The 26658-nt window shown below is 34.4% G+C and overlaps 6 protein-coding genes and 1 non-coding gene across 7 annotated transcripts in view; 2 read left to right on the top strand and 5 right to left on the bottom strand.

Annotated features, from left to right (window-relative positions):
• Cbr-pat-4 overlaps positions 1-2404 on the top strand; it is a gene marked incomplete at both ends in the record, with an annotated part of 9820 nt that extends 7416 nt beyond the window's left edge. The window contains 4 exons of the mRNA XM_002640852.2: positions 434-689; positions 741-834; positions 1554-1812; positions 2258-2404. Coding sequence (XP_002640898.2) covers positions 434-689; positions 741-834; positions 1554-1812; positions 2258-2404 — 756 coding nt within the window. The remainder of the gene's footprint in view (positions 1-433; positions 690-740; positions 835-1553; positions 1813-2257) is intronic.
• Positions 2405-2711: 307 nt separating this feature from the next.
• On the bottom strand, positions 2712-9035 carry CBG15791 (the record flags this gene model as incomplete). The annotated part of the gene is made up of 5 exons (XM_045243405.1): positions 2712-2863; positions 3923-4007; positions 4053-4273; positions 4997-5168; positions 8961-9035. 5 exons carry the CDS (start codon positions 9033-9035, stop codon positions 2712-2714), a joined length of 705 nt encoding a protein of 234 aa, XP_045095798.1.
• Positions 9036-12541: 3506 nt separating this feature from the next.
• Positions 12542-13031, bottom strand: CBG15790 (the record flags this gene model as incomplete). Its single annotated transcript, XM_002640850.1, has 2 exons — positions 12542-12711; positions 12956-13031. The coding sequence occupies 2 exons, from the start codon at positions 13029-13031 to the stop codon at positions 12542-12544; spliced, it is 246 nt and encodes an 81-aa protein (XP_002640896.1).
• Positions 13032-21217: 8186 nt separating this feature from the next.
• Positions 21218-21289, bottom strand: CBG28594. The gene has a single exon. It is a non-coding gene (tRNA).
• An 896-nt stretch (positions 21290-22185) lies between these two features.
• CBG25813 lies at positions 22186-22788 on the bottom strand (the record flags this gene model as incomplete). The annotated part of the gene is made up of 2 exons (XM_045243404.1): positions 22186-22687; positions 22736-22788. 2 exons carry the CDS (start codon positions 22786-22788, stop codon positions 22186-22188), a joined length of 555 nt encoding a protein of 184 aa, XP_045099746.1.
• A 1191-nt stretch (positions 22789-23979) lies between these two features.
• Positions 23980-25018, top strand: CBG15786 (the record flags this gene model as incomplete). The annotated part of the gene is made up of 2 exons (XM_002640849.2): positions 23980-24059; positions 24106-25018. The coding sequence occupies 2 exons, from the start codon at positions 23980-23982 to the stop codon at positions 25016-25018; spliced, it is 993 nt and encodes a 330-aa protein (XP_002640895.2).
• A 922-nt stretch (positions 25019-25940) lies between these two features.
• Positions 25941-26658, bottom strand: part of CBG15785 — a gene marked incomplete at both ends in the record, with an annotated part of 3472 nt that continues 2754 nt past the window's right edge. Inside the window, one exon of the mRNA XM_002640848.1 lies at positions 25941-26144. Within this exon, the coding sequence (XP_002640894.1) occupies positions 25941-26144 (204 nt within the window). The remainder of the gene's footprint in view (positions 26145-26658) is intronic.

Here is a 26658-nt window from a genome sequence, read left to right as displayed (position 1 = left end):
TTTTGAAATTTGACTTGAAAGGCGCACAGGGGTCCAAAAAAAGTCAAAAAATCGAAATTCCAGGAAAGTAGGTCATGATTATACTCATTTTGAAGCTCTTGAGCTGAAAAAATCAAAACTGGTTAGAAAATCTTGATATCTCAAAAAATAACCAAGTTATGACACTTTGTGTCCCACCACTAAAAACTGAAAATGCCTATAACATGGTTAATTTTGAAAATATCAAAAATCAAATTGCAGAAATGAATTTAAACAGTAAAGAGCTTTAGAATGAGTATAATCATAATCTACTTTTTTCGAATTTCAATTTTCACCCCTTTAAGGGTCGTGTATGCGCCTTTAAGGGTCAAATTTCAAAGTGCATCAACCATAGTCATGTTTATACTCATTTTGAAGCTCTCGAAAAACTAAATTTACAAATATATTTTTCCAGATCGCCGAATCTCACTCCGGCGAGTTATGGCGTGGAAAGTGGCAAGGCAACGACATCGTGGCTCGTATTCTGAATGTCCAAGAAGTGACCGCCCGTATTTCTCGCGACTTCCAAACCGAATTCCCGGCTCTTCGAATTTTCGCTCATCCAAATATTTGCGCGGTTTTGGCCGCGGCCAATCAACCGCCAAATTTGGTGGTCATTTCCCAGTATATGCCATTTGGAAGCCTGTATAATGTACTTCACGAACAGAGTTGTAAGTTTTTTGTTGAAAATTTGTAGTTTGTAGTGTAAAAAATATTTTCAGCTGTGGTTATCGATCACGGTCAAGCGGTTCGTTTCGCGTTGGATATTGCCAGAGGAATGAGTTATTTGCACAGTTTAGACCCGATGATTTTGAGGTGGGCGGAGTTTTCTAAGTTTTGAAAATAGTTGAATTTGAATTTGGCTTGCTGAGAGCTTAAAAATGAGTATAATCATGACCTACTTTGCTTGAATTTCAAACTTCGCGCCTTTAAGGGTCGTGTATGCGCCTTTAAAGTCAGAACTCAAAGTGGACAGAGACTAGTCGTGTTTATGCTCATTTTGAAGCTCAAAACATGAAAAACACAAAAATGAAAATTTCGTCATGAAATACTCAAAAGTAACCAAGATACGATCATTTTTGTGTTTTTGGGTGCCTCGAAAACTACAAATCTACCGTATCTCTAACATTTTTAGTCGGATAGCTACCAAACGTAGCTCTTTGCGTTTCGTTTGTTCAGAGCTTCAAAATAAGTATAATCATGACCTACATACTTGGATTTTCGATTTTCGGACCCTCTATGCGCCTTTAAGGTCAAAAAAGCTCAAAAAACTAAAGTGGGCGGAGCCTAGGCGTGTTTAGGCTCATTTTGAAGCTTTCAACGAAACACATTTATTCCTCAAGTTTTCAATAGAATTGGGGAAAAACTGAGAAAGTTACGGTATTTTGAAAAAGGCTAGGGTGCAGAGAAGCGAGACACACTGCGTCTCTACTCCCAAGTGGGCGGAGCCTAGGAGCGTTTGGGCTCATTTTGAAGCTCTCAACAAGCCTAATACAACAAGAATATTAATTTTTACGGTAATTGCTCATTTTCAGGTTCTACCTCTCCTCAAAACATGTCGTTGTTGATGAGGAACTAACCGCAAAACTCTCAATGGCCGACACCAAATTCTCATTCCAAGAAATCGGCAAATCCTACTCACCAGCGTGGATGTCTCCAGAAGCGTTGACACGTGCACCAGAAGACTTGAATATTCGGGCGGCCGATATGTGGTCGTTCGCTGTGTTATTGTGGGAATTGAACACCCGAGAGGTTCCGTTCTCCGATTTGGCACCAATGGAGTGCGGAATGAAGGTGAGAAATCAAAATTTTGAGAAAGTTGGGCCATGAACACCTAAAAACTTTTTTCAGAATTGAAAAATCTCGATTTTGAACGGCGTTACAGCCGTTTTGGAGCGGTGGCCTAGAAAACCAAATTTTGAGAAAACTAGGCCACCAAACGTTAAATGCATCAAAAATGTGTAATTTTTTATAAAAAATTTTATGAAAGTTTCGGAATTGAAAAATCTTCATTTTCAGCCGAGTTATAGGCATTTAAATTTGAAAGTGGCCTAGAAACTCCAAAAAGTTAGGCCACCAGTCAGCGCGCGCAATCTTTAAAGGCGCATACCGTAAAACCTCTAATAGAACGACACGCCGGATAACTGAAATTTCCAAGAATAAGTCGGAAAAATTGTTATCAGGCCGAAAAAAATTTTTCAGCCAAAAATCCAAAATACCACAAAAAAAATGATTCCAGATCGCTCTGGAAGGCCTGCGAGTACAAATACCGCCTGGCATCGCCCGAAACATGAATCGTTTAATGAATATCTGTATGAATGAGGATCCGGGACGTCGTCCGAACTTTGATCAAATCATTCCGATTCTCGAGAAAATGACTTTATAATTTTCAAAAAAACCGTTTTTTTTAAACTTTTTCTTTCAAAAATTTTTTATCCCAAAAAAAAATCCTATCACCAATTATTTGTATTTTTATGTCAAAAATAGGCAAAAAGTCACCCCCCCCCCTCCCCCGATTTTAAAGCTTTATTACTTTATATTACTCCCAAAGTGCCTGCTCCTTGTCCGATTTTTGCATTTTTCTTAAAATTTGAATTATTGCTCATCTTAAAATAAAAATAAAAATTTTATTTCAATGTGTTCTCTGAATGTACATAGGTAATATGAGGTGAGATTTGGGTGGCGGAGCCTAATTATTTACAGCAGCAACATTTCGCGACAATCAGAACGATATGAAGGATGAAGACGGTGAGAGATGTATAAAAGACGGGCGGTGGACAGTAGAATTGCGATTCGTGGTCCTCGTATTCGACAAATGAAACTATGCAGAGTGTTTTGTAGAAACCTGAAAAACATAGGTACTGTAGTTTTTGAGATATGCTCCTTGAATGTGAGCGCCCCCCCCCCCCCCCCCCCCACTTCTCCTGGTGGGTGAGGGTTAGACCATCTCCCAGGGTGATGTTTCTTTACAGACGTATATCTACAAAACCATTAAAACTAGCTGAATTTTGTTCATTAACAAATTGCTGAGCATAAAAATTTACACACTTTCCAATTTGAATTTTGCTTATAGCTAATGTGGTTTTTGAGATATTCGCCTTTCAAATTTTAAAGTTTTCAAGGCACGTGAGGAGGGAGGGGGTGGACCCACTCACACGGTGCACTTGTTTTAAAGGCGCATATCTCAAGAACCATGTTAGTTATTCAAATCTTGTCAATTACAAATTTATTTTGGACAAAATTTTACACATTTACCAATTTGGATTTTGATTTTAGCTACAGTAGTTTTTGAAACATGCGCCTTGAAAGTTGGCGCGCGAGGTGATCCTCCTCTCGGGGCTCGCTCCCTTTGAAGGCGCATATCTCAAAAACCTCTTAAGCTATTCAAATTTGGTTAAGTATGAACTTTCTGAACATGAAATTTCATATGTTTTTAATTTTAAATTTTGTTTCTAACGGCTGTAGTTTTTGAGATGTGCGTCTTTAAAGTTGGCGCGCCCTCTCTCTCCCTTGCGAGTTAATGGTGGACCCACTCTTAGAGTATAGTGTCTTTAAAGGCGCATATCAACAAAACCGTTAAAGCTAGCAAAATTTTGTCAATTAAAAAATTGTTAGGGACAAAATTTTACATATTTACCGATTTGGATTTTGGTTCTAGCTACAGCAGTTTTCGAGATATGCGCCTTGAAAGTTGGCGCGCGCCTCTTCTTGGGGGTGAGGGGTGGACCTCCTCCCAGGGCTCGCTTTATTTTTAAAGGCGCATATCTCAAGAAGCACTTAAGTTAACTGAAATTGGTGAATCGATAAAATGTTTAGCATACAACGTTCCACATTTTCCCGTTTGAATTTTGCTTATAGCTACACTAGTTTTTGAGTTATGCGCTTTTAAACTTTTCATGCTTACCAAAAACTCCAACCGCTAGAGATATCAATGTCACCGCTACGTAGATCAGTGCAACGAGAAGACCAACAACGATTTGAAAGGCGTCCTGAAAACGTAAATTCGCTCTAATGACAATTATTTGAAAACAAACCTTAACACCTTTCGAAACAGCGATTGTTGTTTGCATACAAGTAATGAAGAACGCAGTGGCTAGCACGATTTGCAAAATACCGTATACCGCGAGAATGATAACAAGTTGTTTCGCGTTTAGAGCACTTTCTGGAAGGCTGCCGAAGAAAATGACGGCTACCGTAATCGCTGCGACACCCATTCCCGCGGAGATGATTGAGGTGACCGCTTGGCGGGGATTCACTGAAAATGTGGGTTGAATACTTGATTTTGAGCCAAATTATGTCCATTTAAAGTCAGTGGCCTAGAAATCCACATTTTAAGAAAGTTAGGCCACCAAAAGTTAAATAGATTAAAAATGAGTAATTTTTCATGGCAAGTCTCATGAAAGTTTCAGTATTGATTAATCTTAACTTTCAGCCATGTTATGAGCATTTGAATCTGGTGACCTAGAAAACCAGATTTTGAGAAAACTAGACCACCGAAAACTGGAAATTGTGAGGCAATGAATATGAAGTATTTTGGTGGTTTCGGAACTCAAATACCTGGATCCTGAGACAAGTTATGGCCATTTTAAGTTGGTGGCCTAGAAAACCAAATTTTGCAAAAAGTTAGGCCACCAAAAATTAAATAAGTCAAAAATGTGTGATTTTCCATGAAAAATTTCATGGAGTTTCCAGAATTGCAAAATTTTAATTTTGAGCCGAATTACAGCTGTTTTAACTTGGTGGCCTAGAAAACTCAAACTCGGCCATTGGAACCTATTCGGCGTAATTTTTCACGAGAAATCGAATGGTAATGTTAAGAAAGACCTAATTTTAGGTCTGATATTCGAATTTTGAAATAATCTTTTTTTTTCAAATTGATCCAAAAAGTTTTGCATTAAATATCTCAAAAATTCTCAAAATCGAGATTCTCAAAAATTCAAAAAAAGCGAAATCTGTGTATCCAGATGTCCGCACTCACTCATTTGCTCCAAAATCTTGACAAAATCCGCTACCATATCCTCCTGTGTCCTCTTTTTCCGTTCCATTTTTCGCTTCTCCTCCTCCTCATCATGATCCTCAATTCGAATCGTTGCCACCTTACACTTGAGCTTCTCATCCTCATCGTCGTCCTCCAGAATTCCTTTTGACTTCTGAAATGTATTCTGAAAATCATTAATTTTTAAAAAAAATTTCGAAAAAATTTTTTTTTAATTTTTTATTCCAAAATTGTCACCAAAAGTCTCTGAAAACTGGTCAGAAGCCATCAGAAAACTTTTGACAACTCTCTGAAAACCCTTAAAATCCCCTAGAAACCCTAAAAAACGCAATTTTCGACGTTTTTCAAAAAATCACACTTTTGGCTCCGTGGGATTTTCTAAAACTACCAATCTCAACACCCGGGTTCAAACCCCGTCGGGGTCTATTTCTTTTTTCTACTTTTTTCTGATATTTTTATCTATTTTCAAACATTTTCAGACATTTTAAAGTAATTTTTACCTTTTCTAGGTCAAATCTGACCTTTTTCGATTGAGCCGCCGTTTTAGGCGGCGGTAGACCGTTCTCGTCAAAATACTCGAAAAATGCATTCATATAATTTTTCTTGGGGGATTGGTGATGGGTTACTGTAGTCTCTGGTAAAAAATTGAGTTTTTAATTTTTCGAAAAATTCGGAAAAAAAAGGAAAAATGGGCCCTAAGAAGGGGAAAGATTTCTTTTTGAGTGATTGATGGGAGCAAAAAAAGCAAGTTCAATAAATAATTTAAAGGGACAAGAGCGAGAAATTTTTAGGTTAAAAAAGTTTTTTAGAATGTAAGATGTTATAAAAATTTGGGAAATTTTCGTGTTTTTGAAAAAATTCCGAAAATTCAAAAATTGAAAAAAATATTTTTCGAATTTCCAGGCGAAAAACTACTTTTTAGAGCTAAGAAAACATGAAAAATTGATTTTTCAACTTTAAAAACCTCTCAAACCCACTAAAAATCATGAAAATCCCAATTTTTGGGAAATTTGCACAGATGGCTCAGTGGGTTTTTGGAACCCCAAATCACTGAATCTCACGGCCCGGGTTCGATTCCTCTGGGTGGCAAAATCATTTTGATTTCCGTTTTGAGCAATTTTAGATACAAAAACGCCCTAGAAAATGTGAAAAAATCCTGAATTTAGATTTTTTGAAAAAAAAATATTCCAAAAATTCCAAAAATTGAAAAAAATATTTTTCGAATTTCCAGGCGACCAACTACATTCTAGAGCTAAGAAAACATGAAAAATCGATTTTTCAGCTCTAAAAACCTCTGAAACCCACTAAAAACCATGAAAATCCCACTTTTTCGAAATGTTGCCCAGATGGCTCAGTGGGATTTTGGAATCCGAAATCTCTGAATCTCACGACCCGGGTTCGATACCTCTTGGCTCCAAAACTTTTTTTGTATTTTTGTGTGGACCATATAAAGTACTAAAAAAGTTTTAAAAATTCAAAAAAATTCGAAAATTCTAATTTTCAGGTTTTTGGAAAAGTTTCAAAAAATTCCAAAACATTTTTTTTCGATCTTCTAGGCTATAACTATTTTCCAGAGCTAAAAAACTACGAAAAATAATTTTTTCACTATTAAAAACGCTTAAAATCCACTGGAAACCATGAAAATCGCATTTTTTCCAAAAATTGCATAGATGGCTTACAGAAAAATTGCATAGATGGCTTACAACATCTTTTCGAATTTTCAGCCTGGGAACTGTTTTCTAGAGCAAATTAAACATGAAAAATCGATTTTTTATAGTTTAGAACCTCATAAACCCACCAAAAACATTGAAAATCGATATTTTTCGAAAATTTCTATAGATGGCCTAGTGGGATTTTGGAACGCCAAATTTGGGAATCTCACTACCCGGGTTCGATTCCTCCGGGTGTCAAACTTTTTTTTTTCGTTTTTTTGGAGCAGAAAACCTAAATTAAGGAAAAAACTTTCAAAACTAGACAAAAAATATTTGCTCCAGTCAAAAAAAAAAAAATGAAAAAATGCAATTTGGCGAAGTGCACCCCGAAAGTCTATGAATGTAATTCGAGAACTTTCTTTTGGGAAGAAGCACAAAGCATTCAGATGATGATGATGATGCAGATGACCCTTCTTCTTTATTTTTAGGACCCATTTAACAAAGGGGGGGGGGGAAGAAGATTTTCCAAAATTTTATGAAGAAAAAGAACTAAAACTTTTTTATGAGAAGCTTTTTATGAGAAGATGGCAAATCTTTTCTTCCGGTTCGTTAGGTTAAAGAGATATGGGATTGTCTGACAGGATTTGAAAAAAAAATAAAAGGAGGCGAGAAACACAGAGAAGCTAGACACTCTCGTTTCTCTGGGACCTCTTTCCTAGGATTTTGGAGAGTCTAGGGAGCGCGCTAACTTTGAAGGCGCATATCTCAAAAATTAGGACGGATATCAAAAAGTGATAAATTACAAAAAAGTGTACAATTTTATGATCTATATTTTTACAGTTAGCAAATTTCGCATAGCTGCAAGGATTTTTGAAATATGCGCCTTTAAAGTTAGGCTACCTGGCGCCCCCTACCTTCCTCTTTCCGCCGCCACCAGTGTCACCCAACTTTAAAGGCACATATCTCAAAAACTAGAGAAGATATCAAAAAGTATAAAAATACAAAAATGTGTAAAATTTAATGATCTACAATTTTATATTTTCAAAATTTAGCTAGAAGTCATTACTTTTGAGATATGCGCCTTTAAAGTTAGGCTACCTGGCGCCACCTACCCTCTTCTTTCCGTCGCTACCAGTGGAGGTCACTTTACTTTAAAAGCGCGTATCTTTGAAACTAGAAGAGAAATCAGAAAGTGGTAAATCACAAAAATTTTATGTTCTAAATTTTTGTGATTTGAGTTTTTTTATAGCTACCAGCCTGTTTGCCGCGCATTCGGCGCTTCAAGCAGCTGGCTGGTGCGCCTTCGGCGCAAATTAACCTATTTCTTTTACTGTTCCTCTGTCTTATTCCAAGGGTCTTTCATTTTATTTATTATAAGAATGATCACGGTTTTTTAGATATGCGTCTTTAAGATTAGCCCGCCTAGCGTCCCTACCCTCCCTTCCCGCCGACTCTGGTGGGGATAACCTAACTTTAAAGACGCATATCTCAGAAACTAGAGAAGATACCAAAAAGTAGTAAATTACAAAAATATGTAAAATTCAATGATCTACAATTTTATAAAATATAAAATTTAGAAGTATACGAAATGTGTCAAATTTTTGACACATTTTGAAGTATACGAAAAATGTGTCAAATTTTTTGCTTAACAATTTGCTGTTGATGTCAAACAATTTTCAGATGGCATTTACAGTTTTTGAAATATGCGTCTTTAAAGTTTACCTACCTTGCGCCCCAATACCCTCTCCCTCGCGCCACTGCCGGCTGGGTTGCCTAACTTTAACGGTGCATATCTAAAAAACTAAGAAACACATCAAGAAGTGATAAATTACAAAAGTGTGTGAAATGTTATGATCTATATTTTTTTAATTACGAGTTTCGTAATAACATTTACGGTTTTTGAGATATGCGCTTTTAAAGTTAGCTTACCTAGCGCCCCCTCACTTTCCGACGCAGCCAGTGGGGGTCGCTTAGCTTCAAAGGCGCATATCTCGAACACTAGCAAAGCTATCAAGAAGTGTTAAATTACAAAAATATGTGAAATGTAATGTTCTACATTTTAATGGTTAACAAAAATTTGCTAGCTATTATGACTTTTGAGATATGCGCCTTTAAAGTTGACAATGTGTGGGAAATCCCCTCTTGGAGAGAAACCAATGAATGCATTTTTTGAGTAGTATTATTGTTTGAAAACATTGCTTCTTTTTTAAATCAAAATTTAAATTTCAGAGGTATTGGGCCAAAAAATTAACCCAAAATTTTCAGAAAATTTTTTTTCAAATTTCCCGCCAAACCTTCTTATTCAGCTTCTTCTCCGGATGCGCTCCATTGACACCGTTCTGTTGACCTTGGCGGTGAATTTTGTACATTTCGTAGTCTGGAAATTGACATTTTAAAAAAGTAGAATCCAAAAAATGAAGTTTAACCTAGAAAAAAATTTCGGACGAAAACTTTTTGCAACAATAAAGTGGAAAAACCAATTTTCGCCTTTTCTTTGGTCCCAAAAATTTTTTCTAATCTGATTTTTTGCCTTAAAAGGCATTATTGTCCAATTTTCGCACTTTTTTTGTTGTGTCCCATTTTTTGCTTTGAAAAAAAAGTTGTCTTTTTTCCGGGGAAAAAAGTTCCAATTATTGGCCCTGGGGGAGGCAAAAAATGGACCACAAGTTGTTTAATGGTCCATGTTCGGTCGTGAACAAAGGAGGCAACAGAAAAATGGGATTCAGAGATTTTAATCAATTTGAAAAATTTTTTGAAAAATTTTTGAAAATTTTCAGAACTACAAAACAATACTTCTGGAGGATTTGAAGATAAGAATCTAAGTTTACTGTATTTGTCTTGCTTAGAGCTTTAAAATGAGTATAATCATGACCTACTTTCTTAGATATTGTTTTTGGACACTTTTTTGGACCCCCCCCCCCATTTTAAAGTCAAATTTCAAAATAGACGGAGCATAGTCATGTTTATACTCCTTTTGAAGCTATTAATTTGCTAAATTCAAAAATTCAAATTCCAACAATTTTGTTTCAGAAACAAAAAAGTTATGGACAGTTTTCGGAATACCAATTTCATTATATTGATCGATTTTAGCGTAACTTTGTTGTTTTTCTGAAATTCCGGGTGATATTTAAATTTTTGAACTAGCCACAATAAAAGCTTCAAAATGAGTATAATCATGATCTACTTTCTCAGGATTTGTGTTTTGCTCTTTTTTGGACACCCTATGCGCCTTTAAAGTCAAATTTCAAAATGATGGGAACCTAGTCGTGTTTATACTCATTTTGAAGCTCTCAACTTGTTAAAATTTAAAATATTAATTTCAGATGGGTCCCCAAATCTTGAAACTTGTTATGCGCCTTTAAGCCGAAAAAATCCAAATTTTCAAAATTTACCAAACTAGGTCATGTTTATACTCATTTTGGAGCTTCTAACTTGCTGAATTCAGTTTTCTGGACTAAAATTTTAAATTTTTAAAGCCCCAAAAGTGGGGTACAAAATCACTTACACATTTTTAGGCCTCAACTTTGAATTTTCAAAAAAATATATTCCAAAAAAATTTTCTTGACGCCAAAATAGATTTTTTGTCTCTGAGTGGGTCAGCCACAAGAATAGAAACGGAGAAGACGTCCCACGTCTTCTTCTTTTAGATACACACAATAGGCTCCGCCTTTTTTTCCCTTTTTGGAACATCTTCCTAATTTTTGATGCTCCCAAATTTTCTGACGTTATTCCTGGAAAATCTAATTAATTATCTAATTATGCAGTTAATTAACTCAAAAATTGCACTAATTTTTCTCTACTTCTCTGCGTCTCTCTCACTCTACACACTCTCTCGTCTTGCGTGACTTCATCTGAGCAATGTGCATAAATAATTAATGAGCCCCGTTTAGGAAATCTTAGAAAAAAGAGATTTTGATGCCTCTAGATTCTTCTAGAAGACGTCAAATGTCATGAGGAATGACAAATTTGACATTTTTCGGAGCATTTTGATGAGGAATTCGAAAAAAGAGACATGGATACCCAAAAGGAACTTAAGATAGACTAAAAATCCTTTTTTAGAATCTTAAAAACGCTAAAAAAGAATCTGAAATTCAAAATTTTTAACTGAAATAAGAAATTTTGAATTCAGCAAGTTAGGAGCTTCAAAATGAGAATAAACATGACCTAGTTTAGCGAAACTTGAATTTTTCGAGTTTTTTGAATTTAAAGGCGCATAACTACTTCAAAAAATTGAGAAAACATTTCAAACTGTTTTTTATTGAATTTAGAAGGTTATGAGCTTCGAAATGAATATAAACACGACTAGGCTCCGCCCATTTTTAGTTTTTATGACTTTAAAGGCGCATAGGGGTCCAAATAAAGAAAAATCTAAGAGAGTAGGTCATGATTATACTCATTTTGAAGCCCTCAACCTGTGAAATTTAAAAATATCAATTTCAAAAAACGCTCTTTTGATCCCAGCAAGCTGAGAGCTTCAAAATGAGTATAAACATGACCTAGTTCGGTGAAACTTGAATTTTTCGAGTTTTTTTTGGATTTAAAGGCGCATAACTACTTCAAAAAATTGAAAAAACATTTGAAACTGTTTTTTATTGAATTTAGGAGGTTAAGAGCTTCAAAATGAATATAAACACGACTAGGCTCCGCCCATTTTTAGTTTTTATGACTTTAAAGGCGCATAGGGGTCCAAATAAAGAAACATCTGAGAGAGTAGGTCATGATTATACTCATTTTAAAGCGCGAAACAAAAAAAGAAACTTTAATATCAAAATAAATTTTTTTGAATTCAGCAAGTTGAGAGCTTAAAAATGAGTATAAACATGACCAGGTTTGAAAAAGTTAGACATTTCGGATTATTCAAAGGCGCATAACTAATTCAAAATCTGAGAAAATTTTCGAAAATGTTTTTTATTGAAATCAGGAGGTTAAGAGCTTCAAAATGAATATAAACACGACTAGGCTCCGCCCATTTTGATTTTTATGACTTTAAAGGCGCATAGGGGTCCAAATAAAGGAAGATCTGAGAAAGTAGGTCATGATTATACTCATTTTGAAGCGCTGAACAAGGCAAATACATTAAATTTAATTTCAAAATAAATTTCGCTGAATTCAGCAAGTTAAATGCTTCAAAATGAGTACAAATATGATCGGTATTAGCAATTTTGGTATCAAAAGAATTTGAAAATTTCAAATAATTCTGAATTCAGAATTTTTTGAAAACCAGAAAATTTGAAATTTTCAGAAAAAAAAACAAGTTTTGTTAAATTTCAGACAAAAAAATCTTAAATTGTTTTTTCAGGAAAATTAAATTAAATGATTTAAATTTAATTTTTCCTTGTTTTTTTCAGACAAAAAAGTCTGGAAAAATATCTGAAATTGAATTTTCCGATAATTTTTTTTCTTCTTTTATTTTGGGAAAAAATTTTTTTTCAGAAATTTTTTTTAATGGTCCCGAATTTTCTACAGGGAAGAATTTCGAACTAATTCTTTTAAAATTGAAATATTCAATTTTAACATTCCAGAATACAAAAGCATCCAAAAATGTCAAAAATCCAAAAATTCCATGAAAATTTCCAAAAATTTTTTTTTCAAAATCTCACATAGACAACATCTCTTTTTCTAAATTTTCGTATCATTTTTCTTTTCACACTTCAAAAAAAAAAAAAAACTCCCCCAACTTTTTTGGTATCTAATTTCCCAAATAAAAAAATTTGACCCCTATTTTTTTTTGAAAAAAAAAAGATTGGAAAAGTGGCGGGAAATTTGAAAAGTGGTTTTTAAATGGGACCAGAAAGGGAGAAGAGAAAGAGCACAAAGACTAGAAAATTCAAAAAATTCTTTGGTCCAAAAAATTCCCAAAAATTGAAAAAAACATTTACTGAATTCCTGGATTCCTGGATTCCTGGATTCCTGGATTCCTGAATTCCTGGATTCCAGGATTCCAAGATTCCAGGATTCCTGAATTCCTGGATTCCAGGATTCCAAGATTCCAGGATTCCAAGATTCCAGGATTCTTAGATTCCAGGATTCTTAGATTCTTAGATTCTTAGATTCTTAGATTCTTAGATTCTTAGATTCTTAGATTCTTAGATTCTTAGATTCTTAGATTCTTAGATTCTTAGATTCTTAGATTCTTAGATTCTTAGATTCTTAGATTCTTAGATTCTTAGATTCTTAGATTCTTAGATTCTTAGATTCTTAGATTCTTAGATTCTTAGATTCTTAGATTCTTAGATTCTTAGATTCTTATTCTTAGATTCTTAGATTCTTAGATTCTTAGATTCCTCACCTGGCATCATCATCTTTGCAGCAGAAGACAGAGCAAAAGTAGCAGAATTATTATGATTTGTGGAAAATTTTTCCATTTTTCAGAATTTTTTATTATTTTCAGCCAAAAACAATCTCAGAAAAATTGTTATTTGGCCAGCTAGAATAAATAGTATCTTCTCTTATTTTTCTTCCCCCAAATTAATTGAATAAATTTGGGGCGAGAAAATTAGAATAATAAAAAGAAGAAGAAGAAAAAGAAAATAATGAAAATTCCCTATTTTTCTAGGAATTTTTGTCGAGAAGATTCCAAAAAAAAATTCCGGGAATTTGAAAAAAAAAGTGTCCCGCTGAGAAAATCTATGACCTTTTTGACTAAAATTGAAAAGAAAAAGGAAACAATTTCTTTTTTTTTTCTGCTGCTCCTGCTGCAAAAATTTATGAACTAAAACGAAAAAGAAGGAAATGGATTTTTGGAGAAATTGGATTTTTTATTGTTAGGTGGAAAATTGTATTCTTCGAACTTGCAGAATCTAAGAACCTAAGAATCCAGGAATTCAGGAATCCAGGAATTCAGAAATCCTGGAATCCAGGGTCCCAGGAATCCAGGAATTTAGGAATCTAGAAATTCAGGAATCCAGGAAACCAGGAATTCAGAAATTCAGAAATCCAGGTATTCAGAAATCAGGGAATCCAGGAATTCAGAAATCCAGGAATCCAGGAATCCAGGAATTCAGAAATCCAGGAATTCAGGAATTCATAAATTCAGAAACCCATGAATCCAGGGACCCAGGGATTACGAAATCCAGGAATTCAGGAATTCAGGAACCCAGGAATTTAGGAATTCAGAAATTCAGAAATCCAGGAATCCAGGAATCCAGGAATTCAGGAATTCAGAAATTCAGAAATCCAGCAATCCAGGGATTCAGAAATCCAGGAATTCAGAAATCCAGGAATTCAGGAATTCAGAAATTCAGAAATCCATGAATCCAGGGACCCAGGGATTACGAAATTCAGGAATTCAGGAATTCAGGAACCCAGGAATTTAGGAATTCAGAAATTCAGAAATCCAGGAATCCAGGAATTCAGGAATTCAGAAATTCAGAAATCCAGGAATCCAGGGATTCAGAAATCCAGGAATCCCGGAATTCAGGAATTCAGAAATTCAGAAATCCAGGAATCCAGGGATTCAGAAATCCAGGAATCCCGGAATTCAGAAATTCAGAAATCCATGAATCCAGGGACCCAGGAATCCAGGGACCCAGGAATCCAGGAATTCAGGAATCCAAGGACCCACGAATCCAGACATTTGAGAATCTTTGAAAATTAAAAAAAATTTGGGTCCAATTTTTTTACTTCAAAAAACACTAAAGAAAATAAATGAGTAATGGGATGGGACGGGACCAGAAAAAAGAAAAAAAATGGAACACATAAAAAAGAAGACGGCAATTAGAAAAAACGAAAAATGTCATTTTTATTTCTTTTATCTCTCGTTTGGGTCAAATTGGAACCAATTTTCCTGTCTGGAACAATTTATTTTCTTTTAAACAAAGAAAAAATTCTCGACGTCAGAGAAATGTCTGGAACGTTTCTTCCTAGAAAAAACCCTAAAATCCAAGAAAGGGACCTTAAAAACATAAAAACTCCGTTAAAATCCCTAAAAAACTTGAAAAATGGCGATTTTTTCCAAAAATGCACTTTTGGCTCAGTGGGATTTTGGACATTTTCAACTACCAATCTGACGACCCAGGTTCGAGTCCTCTGGTGGCAAACCTTTTTTATTTTTGTGAAAAGCGAGAATAATGCACCAGGAATGCCTAAAAACTAGAAAAATGAAAATTTTTGAATTTTTGAAAAAAAAATGTTGAGAACCAAAATTTGTTTTTTTCCAAAAATTCGTTTAAAATAAAGTTTTAAGAAGAATTGATTATGAAAACTCGGTTTTTCAACATAAAAAATCCCTAAAACCACCATGAAACTATGAAAATCGGATTTTTTCGAAAACTTTTTCAGATGGCTCAGTGGGTTTTCGGGCCCCCAAAACTTGGAATTCCACTACCCGAGTTCGATTCCTCTTGGTGGCAAACCTTTTTTATTCTTGTTTAAAGCGATAAAGGAGTGAAAAAGACCAAAAAACCAATCAAAAAATGCAATATTTTGAACATTAAAAAAAATTTTGGAGATCAAATTTGACTACGAAAAGTCAAATTTTGACTACGAAAAGTCAAATTTTGACTACGAAAATTTGACTACGAAAAGTCAAATTTTGACTACAAAAATTTGACTACGAAAAGTCAAATTTTCAGTATTTAAAACGCTAAAAACTCCAGTTTCTCGAAAATTGCACAAATGGCTCAGTGGGGTTTTGGAACTCCAAATTTGGGAAAATCTCACCACCCAAGTTCGATTCCTCTCGGTGGCAAATATTTTTAGCATTTTTTTTTCTGAGCTTAAAAAGTTGTTCCGGGCCACTTTACGATACAAAAATTGCATGTTTTGAATTTCAGAAAATTGGCTAAAAATTGTCAAATCAACTGAAAAATCTTGGACCAAAGAAACTTTTTGGGAATTGGCGCGCGAAATTTGAAAACCGATACAGATGAGAAAAAGAAAAGAAAAAGAGGGACCAAATGAAGGTCGAGTTGCGGACTCTCTCTTCTTTTTCCCTTTCAAAAATTCCCCAAAAAAATGGAGATGCTCTCTCCCAAAAAATGTTCCTAGCGAACTTTTTTCTATGAGTTTGATTGATAGATTTGGGTCAAAAATGACATGTGCTCTTTTTTGCAATATTTGAGCCAAAAATTGGTCCCAAAAATTTTTCTGAAAATTTTTTTTAAAAAATTCCTCAAACTATAAAAAAATTTTTTTAAAGAAAAATTATTAAAAATTCAATAGCTAGGAAATTAAATAAAACGCCTCAAGAAAATATTTCAGCTAAAAAAATGTAGAAAAAAAATTCTAGATTTTTTTTCAGCCAAAAAAAAAATCTGAAAACTAAAAAAGTAAGAAAAACACATTTTTTCTCTCTTGTCTGGAATTATTTATTTTTTGATATTTATTTTTTGATATGCTTTCAAATTCTATCACAAAAAAAAAGTAACATATTTGGTTGTTTATAAGAAAATTTTCTCTTTTTTTTGGCTAGAATTTTATACTAGGAACCAAAAAAAAATCTGAAATTCCAAATAAAATTTTTTTCGAAATTCCTAAACACTACATTTTTGACCAAAAGATGGCCCCCAAAAACCCTGAAAAAGATGAAAAATAATGACAGATGGACACCTTTTTAATCCTTTTTTTACCCAAAAAAACCACCATCTTGTACCAAAAGGGATTAATTTCATGTCTTTTTTCGAAGGAGAAGAGGGAGTGGAGCTCAACGTTTTCAAAAATTTTTTGACAAAAAATTTTGAAAAATAGGGTCAAAAACATGTAAGAAGTGCTAAAATCCACAGAAAACTTTGAAAAATCCATGTTTTTCAGCTATTTTCCCAAAAATGCACATTTGGCTCAGTGGGATTTCGGACATTTTTCACTACCAAACTGATGACCCGGGTTCGATTCCTCTCGGTGGCAAAATTTTTATTTTCAGTTTAGAGCTATAAAATATAAAGGAAAAGTCCGAAAAGCTTGAAAAATGCAACGTTGAGATTTTCGAAAAAATTTTGAAAACCAAAAAAATATTTTTTCTAATTTTCAGGGAAAAATTGATTTTTAGAGCAATTTGACTATGAAAAATCCATTTTTCAACATCGAAAACCCCAAAAAATCCTTTTAAAACTATGAAAATCCTAATTTTTCAAAAATTTGGGTAGATGGCTCAGTGGGTTTTTGGAACGCCAAATCTTGGAATCTCACTACCCGAGTTCGATTCCCCTTGGTGGAAAAACGCTTTAATTTTTGTTTTTCCCAAAAGTTTAGAGCTATTCTAGAGTAGAAATATTTATTTTTAGGGAATCTGAAAGTCTAGAAACAAATATTTCCAAAAAGCACTGGAAATTTTAAAAACGCATATCTCAAAAACTACAGTAGTTACAAAAAAAGTGTCAACTACAAAAATGAAGCTCTTGTTTTGTTTTGTATAGTACTTAATATTGGGAAAACCTAGCCATTTTTTGGTAGTAATTTTTTTTTGATTGGTATTGCCTTATCCCTAAATTGCTACCCCCCCCCCCCCTGCTACTTTGACCCTATTTATCTCAGCTCAAAGTACATAAATCAAAAAATAGTCAATTACAAAAATGTGTAAAATTTTACAACAATAAATTTAGTAGTTAACAACTTCTTCCTATCTTAATTGCTTTTTGAGATAATTAGATGTAATTAAGTGATACTCACACGAATTCACATTGTTGGTGCCCATTCGAAGGTCTGATTGGCCAATGGCGGTGAGTTTGAATCGGAGCAGTTTGGCGGATTTTGTGGAGGATAGAGGGTGTCAATTTGAACAAAAAAGATGAAAACGTTTGGGTCGGGAGGAGACAGAGGGTGTGACACGTGTATGCCAGATGACACATTCAGACATATTTTTAGTGAATTTTCCGGGGAGAGAGAGAGAGAGAGAGAGAGAGAGAGATAGAGAAATCTGGAAATGGCATATTTATGGGGTCTAGGAGCCCTGGATTTTGTTTTGACGATCAATGTTCCAAGTTCAATGAACGGAATTTTTGATTTTTGAAGATTTTTGGAATTTTTCAAATTTTCTAACTTCTTGGGTTCTTGGATTTTGGATTTTTAGATTTTTGGATTATTTTGAGAAATCGAGAATTTTTGACTCCTCAATTTTCGAAATTTGCCATTTTTCAGATTTTCAGATTTCCCAACTTCTTTGGATTTTTGGAATTGTCGATTTTCAGGTGTTTTTGTCAGATTTTAGGACTTCTTGAAATTTTAGATTTTAGAATTTTTCAACTTGCGGAATTTCAAGATTTTTAGGATTTTTATGTTTTTTTAAGATTTAAAGATTTTTAGAAATTCTGTTTTTTTTTTGGATTTTTAAAATTCCCAAAATTTTAAGATTTCTAGATTTCTGGATTTTTAAATTAAAAAAAAAAAACGTTTTTTGGAAATTCGAAAATTCCCAATTTTAGATTTTTAGATATTTCTTTTTGTCAGATTTTTTTGGATTTCAGGAATCTTGAATTTTCAGTTTTTGTATTCTGTAAATCTGAAAATTTTCATTATAATTAAAAAAAACAATAAAAATTAAAAACTTTTATTTATAAAAAATATATAAAAAAAATTAAAATTGATCCTATTTCAACTAGGGACATGGGTATCTGAAAAAATTCTGAATTGAAAAAAAAAACAAAAACTAAAAAAAAATTATAATTGATCCGATTGTTATCATGCGAATCTGAAAAAATTTAATTCGAAATAAAAAATCAAAAAAAGTCAAAAACTCACAATTTCCCTCAAAAAATACCGAGTCATGCAGTTGTAATTTCGTAGTCCAAAAATCTGAAAATTCAATTTTTGGAAAATCCAAAAAAAAAAAACAATTGAAACTCACTTTTTTCAGCCAAAATAACTATAAAAATACAGTAATCCAAAATATAGAATTTCAGAAAAAATAAAAAAAAATTAGTATAAGGAAAAAAAAAAGAAAGAATGGGGGGAAAATAGTGGGCAGAGCCTAAATTTCGGTCTCTTCTAAAAAACAAAGTCGCCGTCGTTATCAGATGAAACCAGTTTTATGAACTGTAGAATTTTTGAAAAAATTTTTTTTTCAATGTTAGATTACAGGTACATACAGTTTTTCAAATTTTAGATGGCCGAGTTTTCCAAAAATTTGGGTTTCTAGGCCACCAACTTCAAATGCCTATATCTCGCTTCGAAATCAAGATGATACTAATTTGAAAGCATCATGAAAATTGTTACAAAAAGTTACACATTTTTGATTTATTTAACTTTTGGTGGCCTAACTTTTTTCAAATTTGGATTTCTAGGCCACCACCCTAAAACCGCTGTAACTTGGCCCAAAATTATATGTTGTCGTCAATATTTTTGTTGACAACTTCCCTTTTCTACATATAAAAGCGATTTTGACATCAAAAAGATAGTGTCACTGATAATTTGATAAAAATTTATTTTTCTTCTTTTTTCACCCCAAAATCGTATAGTAAGAATAATAATCTAATTTTTTCTACATTTCCCAGAAATCAGAAACTAAAATGTCCGGACAACAGGAATCCAATAATGAGGTAAGCTTCTAGTTTTGAATTGATCTGTTTTGATGGTCTAGCTTATCTGGAAATTTGGTTTTCTAGGCCACCTCCTGTAATTTAGCTTAGCTAAAATTAGCTAAAAGTTTTTAGCAGAAGTTCGCTGAAAAATACGCGTCGAGAAGTGAGGAATTTCAGAAGACTCTTCAGAATATTCGAGAGCAATTAAATGAGGATAGGGAGTGTCAGGAGAGAAATCGAGGAATTCAAGAAGCAGGAAATGGAAAATTTGAAAAAGGAAGCGGAGAAATTTAAGAATCCTTCTGAAAATTGATTTTTTTTTTGAATTTTGATCGCTGAATAAAGTGGAGAACGATTTTATATGTAGTAGCATAGTGCCGGATTTAAAAAAAAACTGTCAGCTGTCGTGTGTGCAGAAATGAGGCCACGCCCCTTGCAACCGCCACATGGTTTTTTGCAACCCTGCCGCACGCTTCTGAGATTCTCGTATTTTAGCTTCTTAGCTTCTCGTATTTCAGCTTCTGAGCTTCTCGTATTTTAGCTTCTGAGCTTCTCGTATTTTAGCTGAAGTCGACATTTCCTGAAAAATATTAATATTTTGATTTCTTTATTAATTCAAAAAAGTATAAGAAATACTGTTATGAGAATGGCGACTAAAAAAGCCAATCGATTTCTTATCACATGCTCGCTATCAGTAATAGAGTGAGTTTTAAAAATTAATGTTTTTCAATAATTTATTCATTTTAAGCCATTAAAAAACTCCAAAACACAAAAAAATCGAATTTTAGAATCCTCCAAGTTCATGTTGGATTTGGCTGAAAAAAATTATTCGAAATTCATTTTTCGGAATAAAAACTTACCATAATATCCACTCTAGAAGGTTTCCTATTACATTTCTTGATCCAAATCCGGATTTTCCGTTTTTCCGATAGATAAATCGATAAAATCCAAATGCATAAAAAGTGCTGGAATCCAAAGAATGAAGTGAATGTACAGGAAATTTCCGAGCGGTACAGTAACCCGAAAATCATAGAAATTAAGTCGGAAATCAAAGAAATCGAGCTCGTAATAATACTATTCAGGAAAAATCCAATTTTGTTATTTGAAATACTTTTCTTGGGATTTTCCGAGTTTTTCGGTTTTGCAAATTTCACAGAAATCAACCATAATAGAGATAAAATGAATGGAAGAAGAGTGAATAGTAGGCGAAAAGGATTTATAGCTACAGTAATCCCATGAATCTGGAATTTTTGATCCATTCCATAATAATGGGCTCCAGTGAGAAATAAGGAAAGTAAAAGGGTCCAGAGGTCTCTAAAAATTTAGACTTTTTCAATTTTTTGAATCAGTTACCTTCTGAAATCAATTCCAAGAATTCGAATTTTCTTTTCACACTTTGTAAAAATCAATAAAATCGATTGAATCAAACACAAACTGTACACAAAACGTTCGGGGATTCCCGAAAATGAAATTAGGAATCCAAACAGAACAATAAATAGCAAAAATGCAGAATCTTGTAATTGAACCTTCCACAAAGGATATAGAAAAATTCCACAAAGAATATAGAGGGCCATAAAAAAGAAATTGACATGGAACAGCCGGAAATAGGAAAATCGATAATTGATTTTTTGATTTTTTACATTCCGAATTATCATGAATACATACAAAATCAAGGAACTTAGGATTATCGAAAAGTTAAGAATAACCGCGGACCTAAAAACTTTTTTAATTCCAAACAAATCCGAAATTAATGGATTATAATTTTCAAAGTTTTCGCTAATCCAAAAATTGGAAGAATTGTTGCAGAACATTTTTTTTTTCAACGAAAAACAATTCTAGAAGTTTCTAACTTCAAACAAATTTTCAGCTGTCTCATTTTTTTTCGATTTTTACCCACAAAAGCAGGTGTTTTCAAGTTCAATCGCGACGCGACCGCAACGCGTGTCTCTAAGAAAAATGTGATCGTCTGAAGGACAGGAACTTAAAATTCATATACATAACAAGGTGCGGAGTTAAAATACAACTTTAAAATATGCTCAATCGATTGGAAATTGAATTTTACATAATGTACAAAAAAGCAAAAAGGGTAAAAAAGCTTCTTCCGTTGCGGGGAATCGAACCCCGGCCTTATGGGTGAGAGCCATAAATCCTAACCACTAGACCACAACGGAGCGTGGGGAAGAGGGGAGTGGAGGGCGTACACATGTGAGGGGGAAAGTGGAGGGTGCGAGAGAGTAGAGAAGGAGGAGGGGCAGAGGGGAAGTTAATGATAAAGTGTGACTGATATAAAGAGAAGGCTATAACTCGGTGGAAAATCATCGGAGAACATTGAAAAATAGCTGGGTAAATAGGAAATTGAATTTTACATTGGATAAAGTGTGGAAATTCTGAAATATCATAATTTTAAGGCTAGATGAATACGCATCTTTGTATTTACCATATTTTTGACATTGATTTAACTGTAACTCGAGTCAAGATCATTGGAAAACATTGGCAGATAGCTTGATAGATAGCAAAATGAAATTGATATTTGATAAAATATAGCGATTCTTGTTGGTCGGGGTTTTTGACTCTGAAAATGCATTTGAAGTTAATATTGCTTGCTTTACATTGAACTAACTATGAATTAACTATGAATTACCTTAAAACAATCGTAAGGCTCTGGAAATTACCTTAAACCACATAGAAATTCCAAAAAAAAACGGCTTTCAACAGATTCAATAGAAAGAATGGCTTTCTGATTGTCTGCATGCCTCCGAATTTCGTATATTCCATGTACAATTTCCATTTGATACAAATGGTACCAATCATAATAAAACTTGAACTCGAGTTTATGATTATTCGGCAAACGATGATGCCATAAGCCTTCTAGAATCGTGTCAGTCGGAATGTTAGAATTGGGATCATGGAATCTGACCATCATGGATTGGAATTTAGGATAAGGATCCATTGTTCAAGGAATTGGTTGAAAAGTCTCAGAAGATTAACTTTGGAACTTAGAAATTCCAAATGACTAGTTTTAAATTGCACAAAGTTGAAGTCATAGTCGAAAGCTAAATGTAGAAAATCAAAATTCCCAAATCAAAACGATTTCTTCATATTCTTGCATAGTTAGAAAAACGTTGCCTTGAATTGTGAGGTTTTTAGCTGGCAGATGATGCTTCAGAATTCTTTTAACATTGACATATTGATTTAGGAGTATAAGACTATCGATTTGAAATCCATTTGATAGTTTTTCAATAATTTCCATTGGAGGATAATGGTGCGAATAGCCGAAATGGAATCTGAGAAACTTGCAGTGATAGATTTCAGATAGGAGCTTTAAGAACTCCAGAATCCCAATATTTAGATAAATCCATCTTTTTGGCCTGTTATTTGAAAATGGGATGATTGAAGTTCCCTTCCCCCAATAGTCAATTAAATTCGTTCGAATTATGGAATCCTCCGAGTCTCCAATTTGAATTTCTATTCGTTTTGGGGTCAAGGATTTTATAGCAAATGCGTTGGCTTTCAAATTCAGGCTTCTTACGAATTCCGCACTCTTTTTGGAGATTAGTGCGTAGCAAATTCTGGAAAATTCTCGAAACTATAGATGTAACGTTCTAGAAACAACTCACTGTTCATGGAAGTTGAATAGTCGAACCATTTGACGTTGACTTACCTTGGTCATTTGGAGGAAGGGGAAAGGAGTAGATTGCCCCATTTTTCTGGAGAAGAAACTGCTATTTTGATGGATTGAGGTATAGAAAAAAAGTTTAAAAAGGTCAAAACAGGATTCTACACATCCAAAAACAGTATCCCCTTACAAGTTAAAAGAAGCAAAAAGAGTTTGGCGCGTCGGGGAGTCGAACCCCTGGCCTTGTGGATGGAAGGCAAAAGCTTAAGCCACTACACCAACGCGCACATTTGAGTAACAAGCTGTGGAAGGCGTATAAGAAAGATGGGTTCGGAGAGAGGGGCGAGGGAGCTTATAAAGAAACTTCAGAAAACTCGAAACACTGTGACATATTCCAGAATCCTCAAAAAAAAGGCTTGAATCTAGTTTGAGCAATAGGAAAAAGCACATTTCATCGTTTAGAAAGCGGGGTTTTGCTCTCCAAAACTCTCTAGAGAATTAAATTTCTAACTTTTTTCGAAAAACAAAAATGAATCAAATGAAAGAGTGACTTCTTCCCCATAGAAACCACTAATTAAAGACGAGACAGAATGGGATTAGAGGAAACTGGGAATATGCGCATTGGACGCATAAAGCTTCGTTTGAATTCTCATTATGCGTCCAGGACGCATACTTTTTAATAGAAAATAGGTAAAGGATTTTGTAACATAATGTAAAATCATTTTTCTATTCATTGAAGTATATTTCAACCTTTCATGGGGGTTTTGGAATGAGTTACAGTAGTTTGAATTTTCGAAATTTTCTTTATAAGTTCTCTCGACTTTTAAATCATGATTATTCAGATTTTCTACATCTTATCTAACGTAAAATTCAATTCCCTATCGATCAAGCTAGTTTCCAAAGCTCGCCGATCATTTTCAGCTGAGTTACAGACAATTAACGTTATCGGACCATCTTCATCTTTACCTTCCCCTCACCCCTCATCCTCCTCTAACTCTCTCACACACTCCACGTACTCTCTCTTACTTATACGCCTTCCGCAGCTTCTCGCCTAACTGTGGGCGTTGGTGTAGTGGTTTACGCTTCTGTCTTCCACCCACAAGCCCAGGTGTTCGACTCCCCGGTGCGCCAAACTCTTTTTGCTTCTTTTAACTTGCAAGGGGATACTGTCTAGAACCCAACTTTGACCTTTTTGCACCATTTTCTTCACCTCCTCCTTCAAAAATAAAGTATTCTTCCAGAAAAATGGGCAACCCGTTCCCCTTCCTCCAAATGACAACGGTTAGTCAACGACAAATGATTCGACTATTCAATTTCCATGAGCAGTGAGTTGTCAGAAGATTCCATCTTAGAGTTTTTAGAAATTTCCAGAATTTGCTACGCACTAATCTCCAAAAAGAGCGCGGAATTCGTAAAAAGTCTAAATTTGAAGGTCAAGGCATTCTCTATAGAATTTTTGAGTCCAAAACGAATAGAAATTACAATCGGAGATTGGGGAAAAAATACCACAATTCGAACGAATTTAATCGATTATTGGGGAACGGGACATTCAATTATTCAATTCCCAATGAACAACCCTCCAAGATGGATTTATCTAAATATTGGGATTCTGGAGTTCTTAAAGCTCCTATCTGAAATCTACCATTGCAAATTTCTCAATTACCATTTCGGAAATTCAAAACTTTGGCTTCCAATGGAAATTATCGAAAAACTGTCGAATGGATTTCAAGTCGACACTCTTGCTATTACAAATAAACTTAAAGACATCAGGAGAATTCTAAAGTATCATCTTCCAGTAAATGATCTTTCTATTCTTGGTAATTTTGCTCTAACTACGCGAGAATATGAAGAAATCGTTTACATCTGGGAATATGATTACTTATTACTAGCATTTTTCCATCTTTACGACTTTAGCTTTTTGCAATTTAAGACCTGTCATTTGGAGTTTCTTTATATCAGAGAAAATCTTCCAAGAATTTTCAACCAGTTTCTCAAAAAATGGACCCAATCTGAAACTTATCCGAAATTGAAATCCATGATGATCAGATGGGAGTGTCCCGGTTTTGGTGCTGAGATTGATACGATTCTAGAAGGCGTACAGTATAAACGCTTGCCGAATACTCAAACACTTCAATTTAAGTGTTGCTATGTTTCATATTACTGGTATCCGATTGATACGATTCATGGAAAATATGGAATTCGGAATCATGCGGACAATCAGAAGGCCGTTCTCGCTATTGAATCTAGCCGAGGCGCTTTTTATTGGAATTTCTATGTGGTTTAAGGTTTTCTCTTTAATATAAGGTATTTTCCGGAGCTCTACGATTTTCAGCTAGCATTACGAACTTTAAGTGCATTTTTCAGGGTTAATAACCATGACCAACAGTCAACACTATATTTTATCAACTTCAAAATTCAATTTCCTATCTATCAAGCTACATTTCAATGCTGTCTGGAAAAATTGGCAGCTTTGGACGCAATTTCCAGTTCCTGGAGTCTACTTAGAACGCGGCATAAAGGCATAAAATTAAACAAATCGATTTCTCTAATCTTAAAATTATAGTATTTCAGAATTTCTACACTTCTCGGCTGCGGCTGTCGTCTTTTGGGCAAAGGTTGGCCATCTATTGGGCGTTGTTTGGCCAGATTACGCGGGGGTACGACGAATTCGAACGCTTATAAAATCGAACAATTCGCCCAAAAGGTGCTCATAGTTCGCTCAAAAGACGGCAAAGCCTTAACTTTCGCCCAAAAGACGACAGCCGCAGCCGAGTTTATCCAACGCAAGATTAAATTTCCTATTTACCCAGCTATTTTTCAATGCTATCCGATGATTTTCCACCGAGTGATCTCACCCATAAGGCCGGGGTTCGATTCCCCGCAACGGAAGAAGCTTTTTTTAACCTTTTTGCTTTTTTGTACATTATGTAAAGTTCTATTTCCAATCTATTAAAAACATTTTCAGACGTCCAGCATGGCTCTGGACTAAGTTTTTGTAAAAGGGGTCTAAAATGAATTTGAGCACAATTGCAGAGCATTTATTGGCACAACCAAAATTGTCTAAAGTCTAGAAGTGAAACAAAATGTTTGGCAGAATACTGTAGTTAAGATAAGAAACAAATAAAAAAAACTGGGATATCATCACGTCGAGTGGGGACACAATTTTACATACAAAAAAAAATTGAAGAAGAAAAAGATAATTTAAATTAATCGGCAGTACTTGAGGAGATCTCCTCAACCTGTTTATCTGGGCAAAGGGTCCAATCGATTCCGGAACTTCCAGCTGCTTCTGCCTCTCCTTCCTCTTCTTCAAGCGTCTGACGCAGAGGCGACAAGTCCTGAAGGCGTCGAAGCACACGATGGGTCAGGTGGTCCAAGTCGGTCATGTACCATGAGTCGGGAGGGTAGCACTGGAAAACATTGAAATTTAACATGACTCTTGAATTTTCTTCAGTATTATTTTATATTGTTTAAAAGCTCATGATATTTCCTACAAACTAGTTTTAAGATTGTTTATCCAGCAGAAAATTGAAGTAAGTTATGCGTCTTTAAAGTTTTGAGCTACAAACGCGCGAGGTACATCTTCAATAGGGTATAGAGGCATATTTGGACCGGTATTTTAAGCCTGATTCGTGATTTTTTTTTTTGCAAAGCGTTGTATATACATTGAAAGCTCATGAAATTTCCTACAACCTAGTGTAAAGTTTGTTCATCTAACTAAAAATTGAAGTAAGTTATGTGCCTTTAAAGGTGGTGTATTGCATCAAAATGTGCAGAAATGCATGTAGATTGACTTAAAAATGAAGAAAAAATTCGAAAAAAAATTCCTTCATCGAGAAAAACGCATCGAAAAATACGCTGAAAGCCCTTAGGGACGAGGTTTTTTCTAGGCCGCCCGGTGAGTAAAAGCGCGCGAATTCAAAC

The sequence above is a fragment of the Caenorhabditis briggsae genome, assembly GCF_000004555.2.
Source record: "Caenorhabditis briggsae complete genome, chrIII, whole genome shotgun sequence".
In the NCBI taxonomy this organism is placed as follows: domain Eukaryota; kingdom Metazoa; phylum Nematoda; class Chromadorea; order Rhabditida; family Rhabditidae; genus Caenorhabditis; species Caenorhabditis briggsae.
This window is presented reverse-complemented; position numbering and strand designations above follow the sequence as displayed.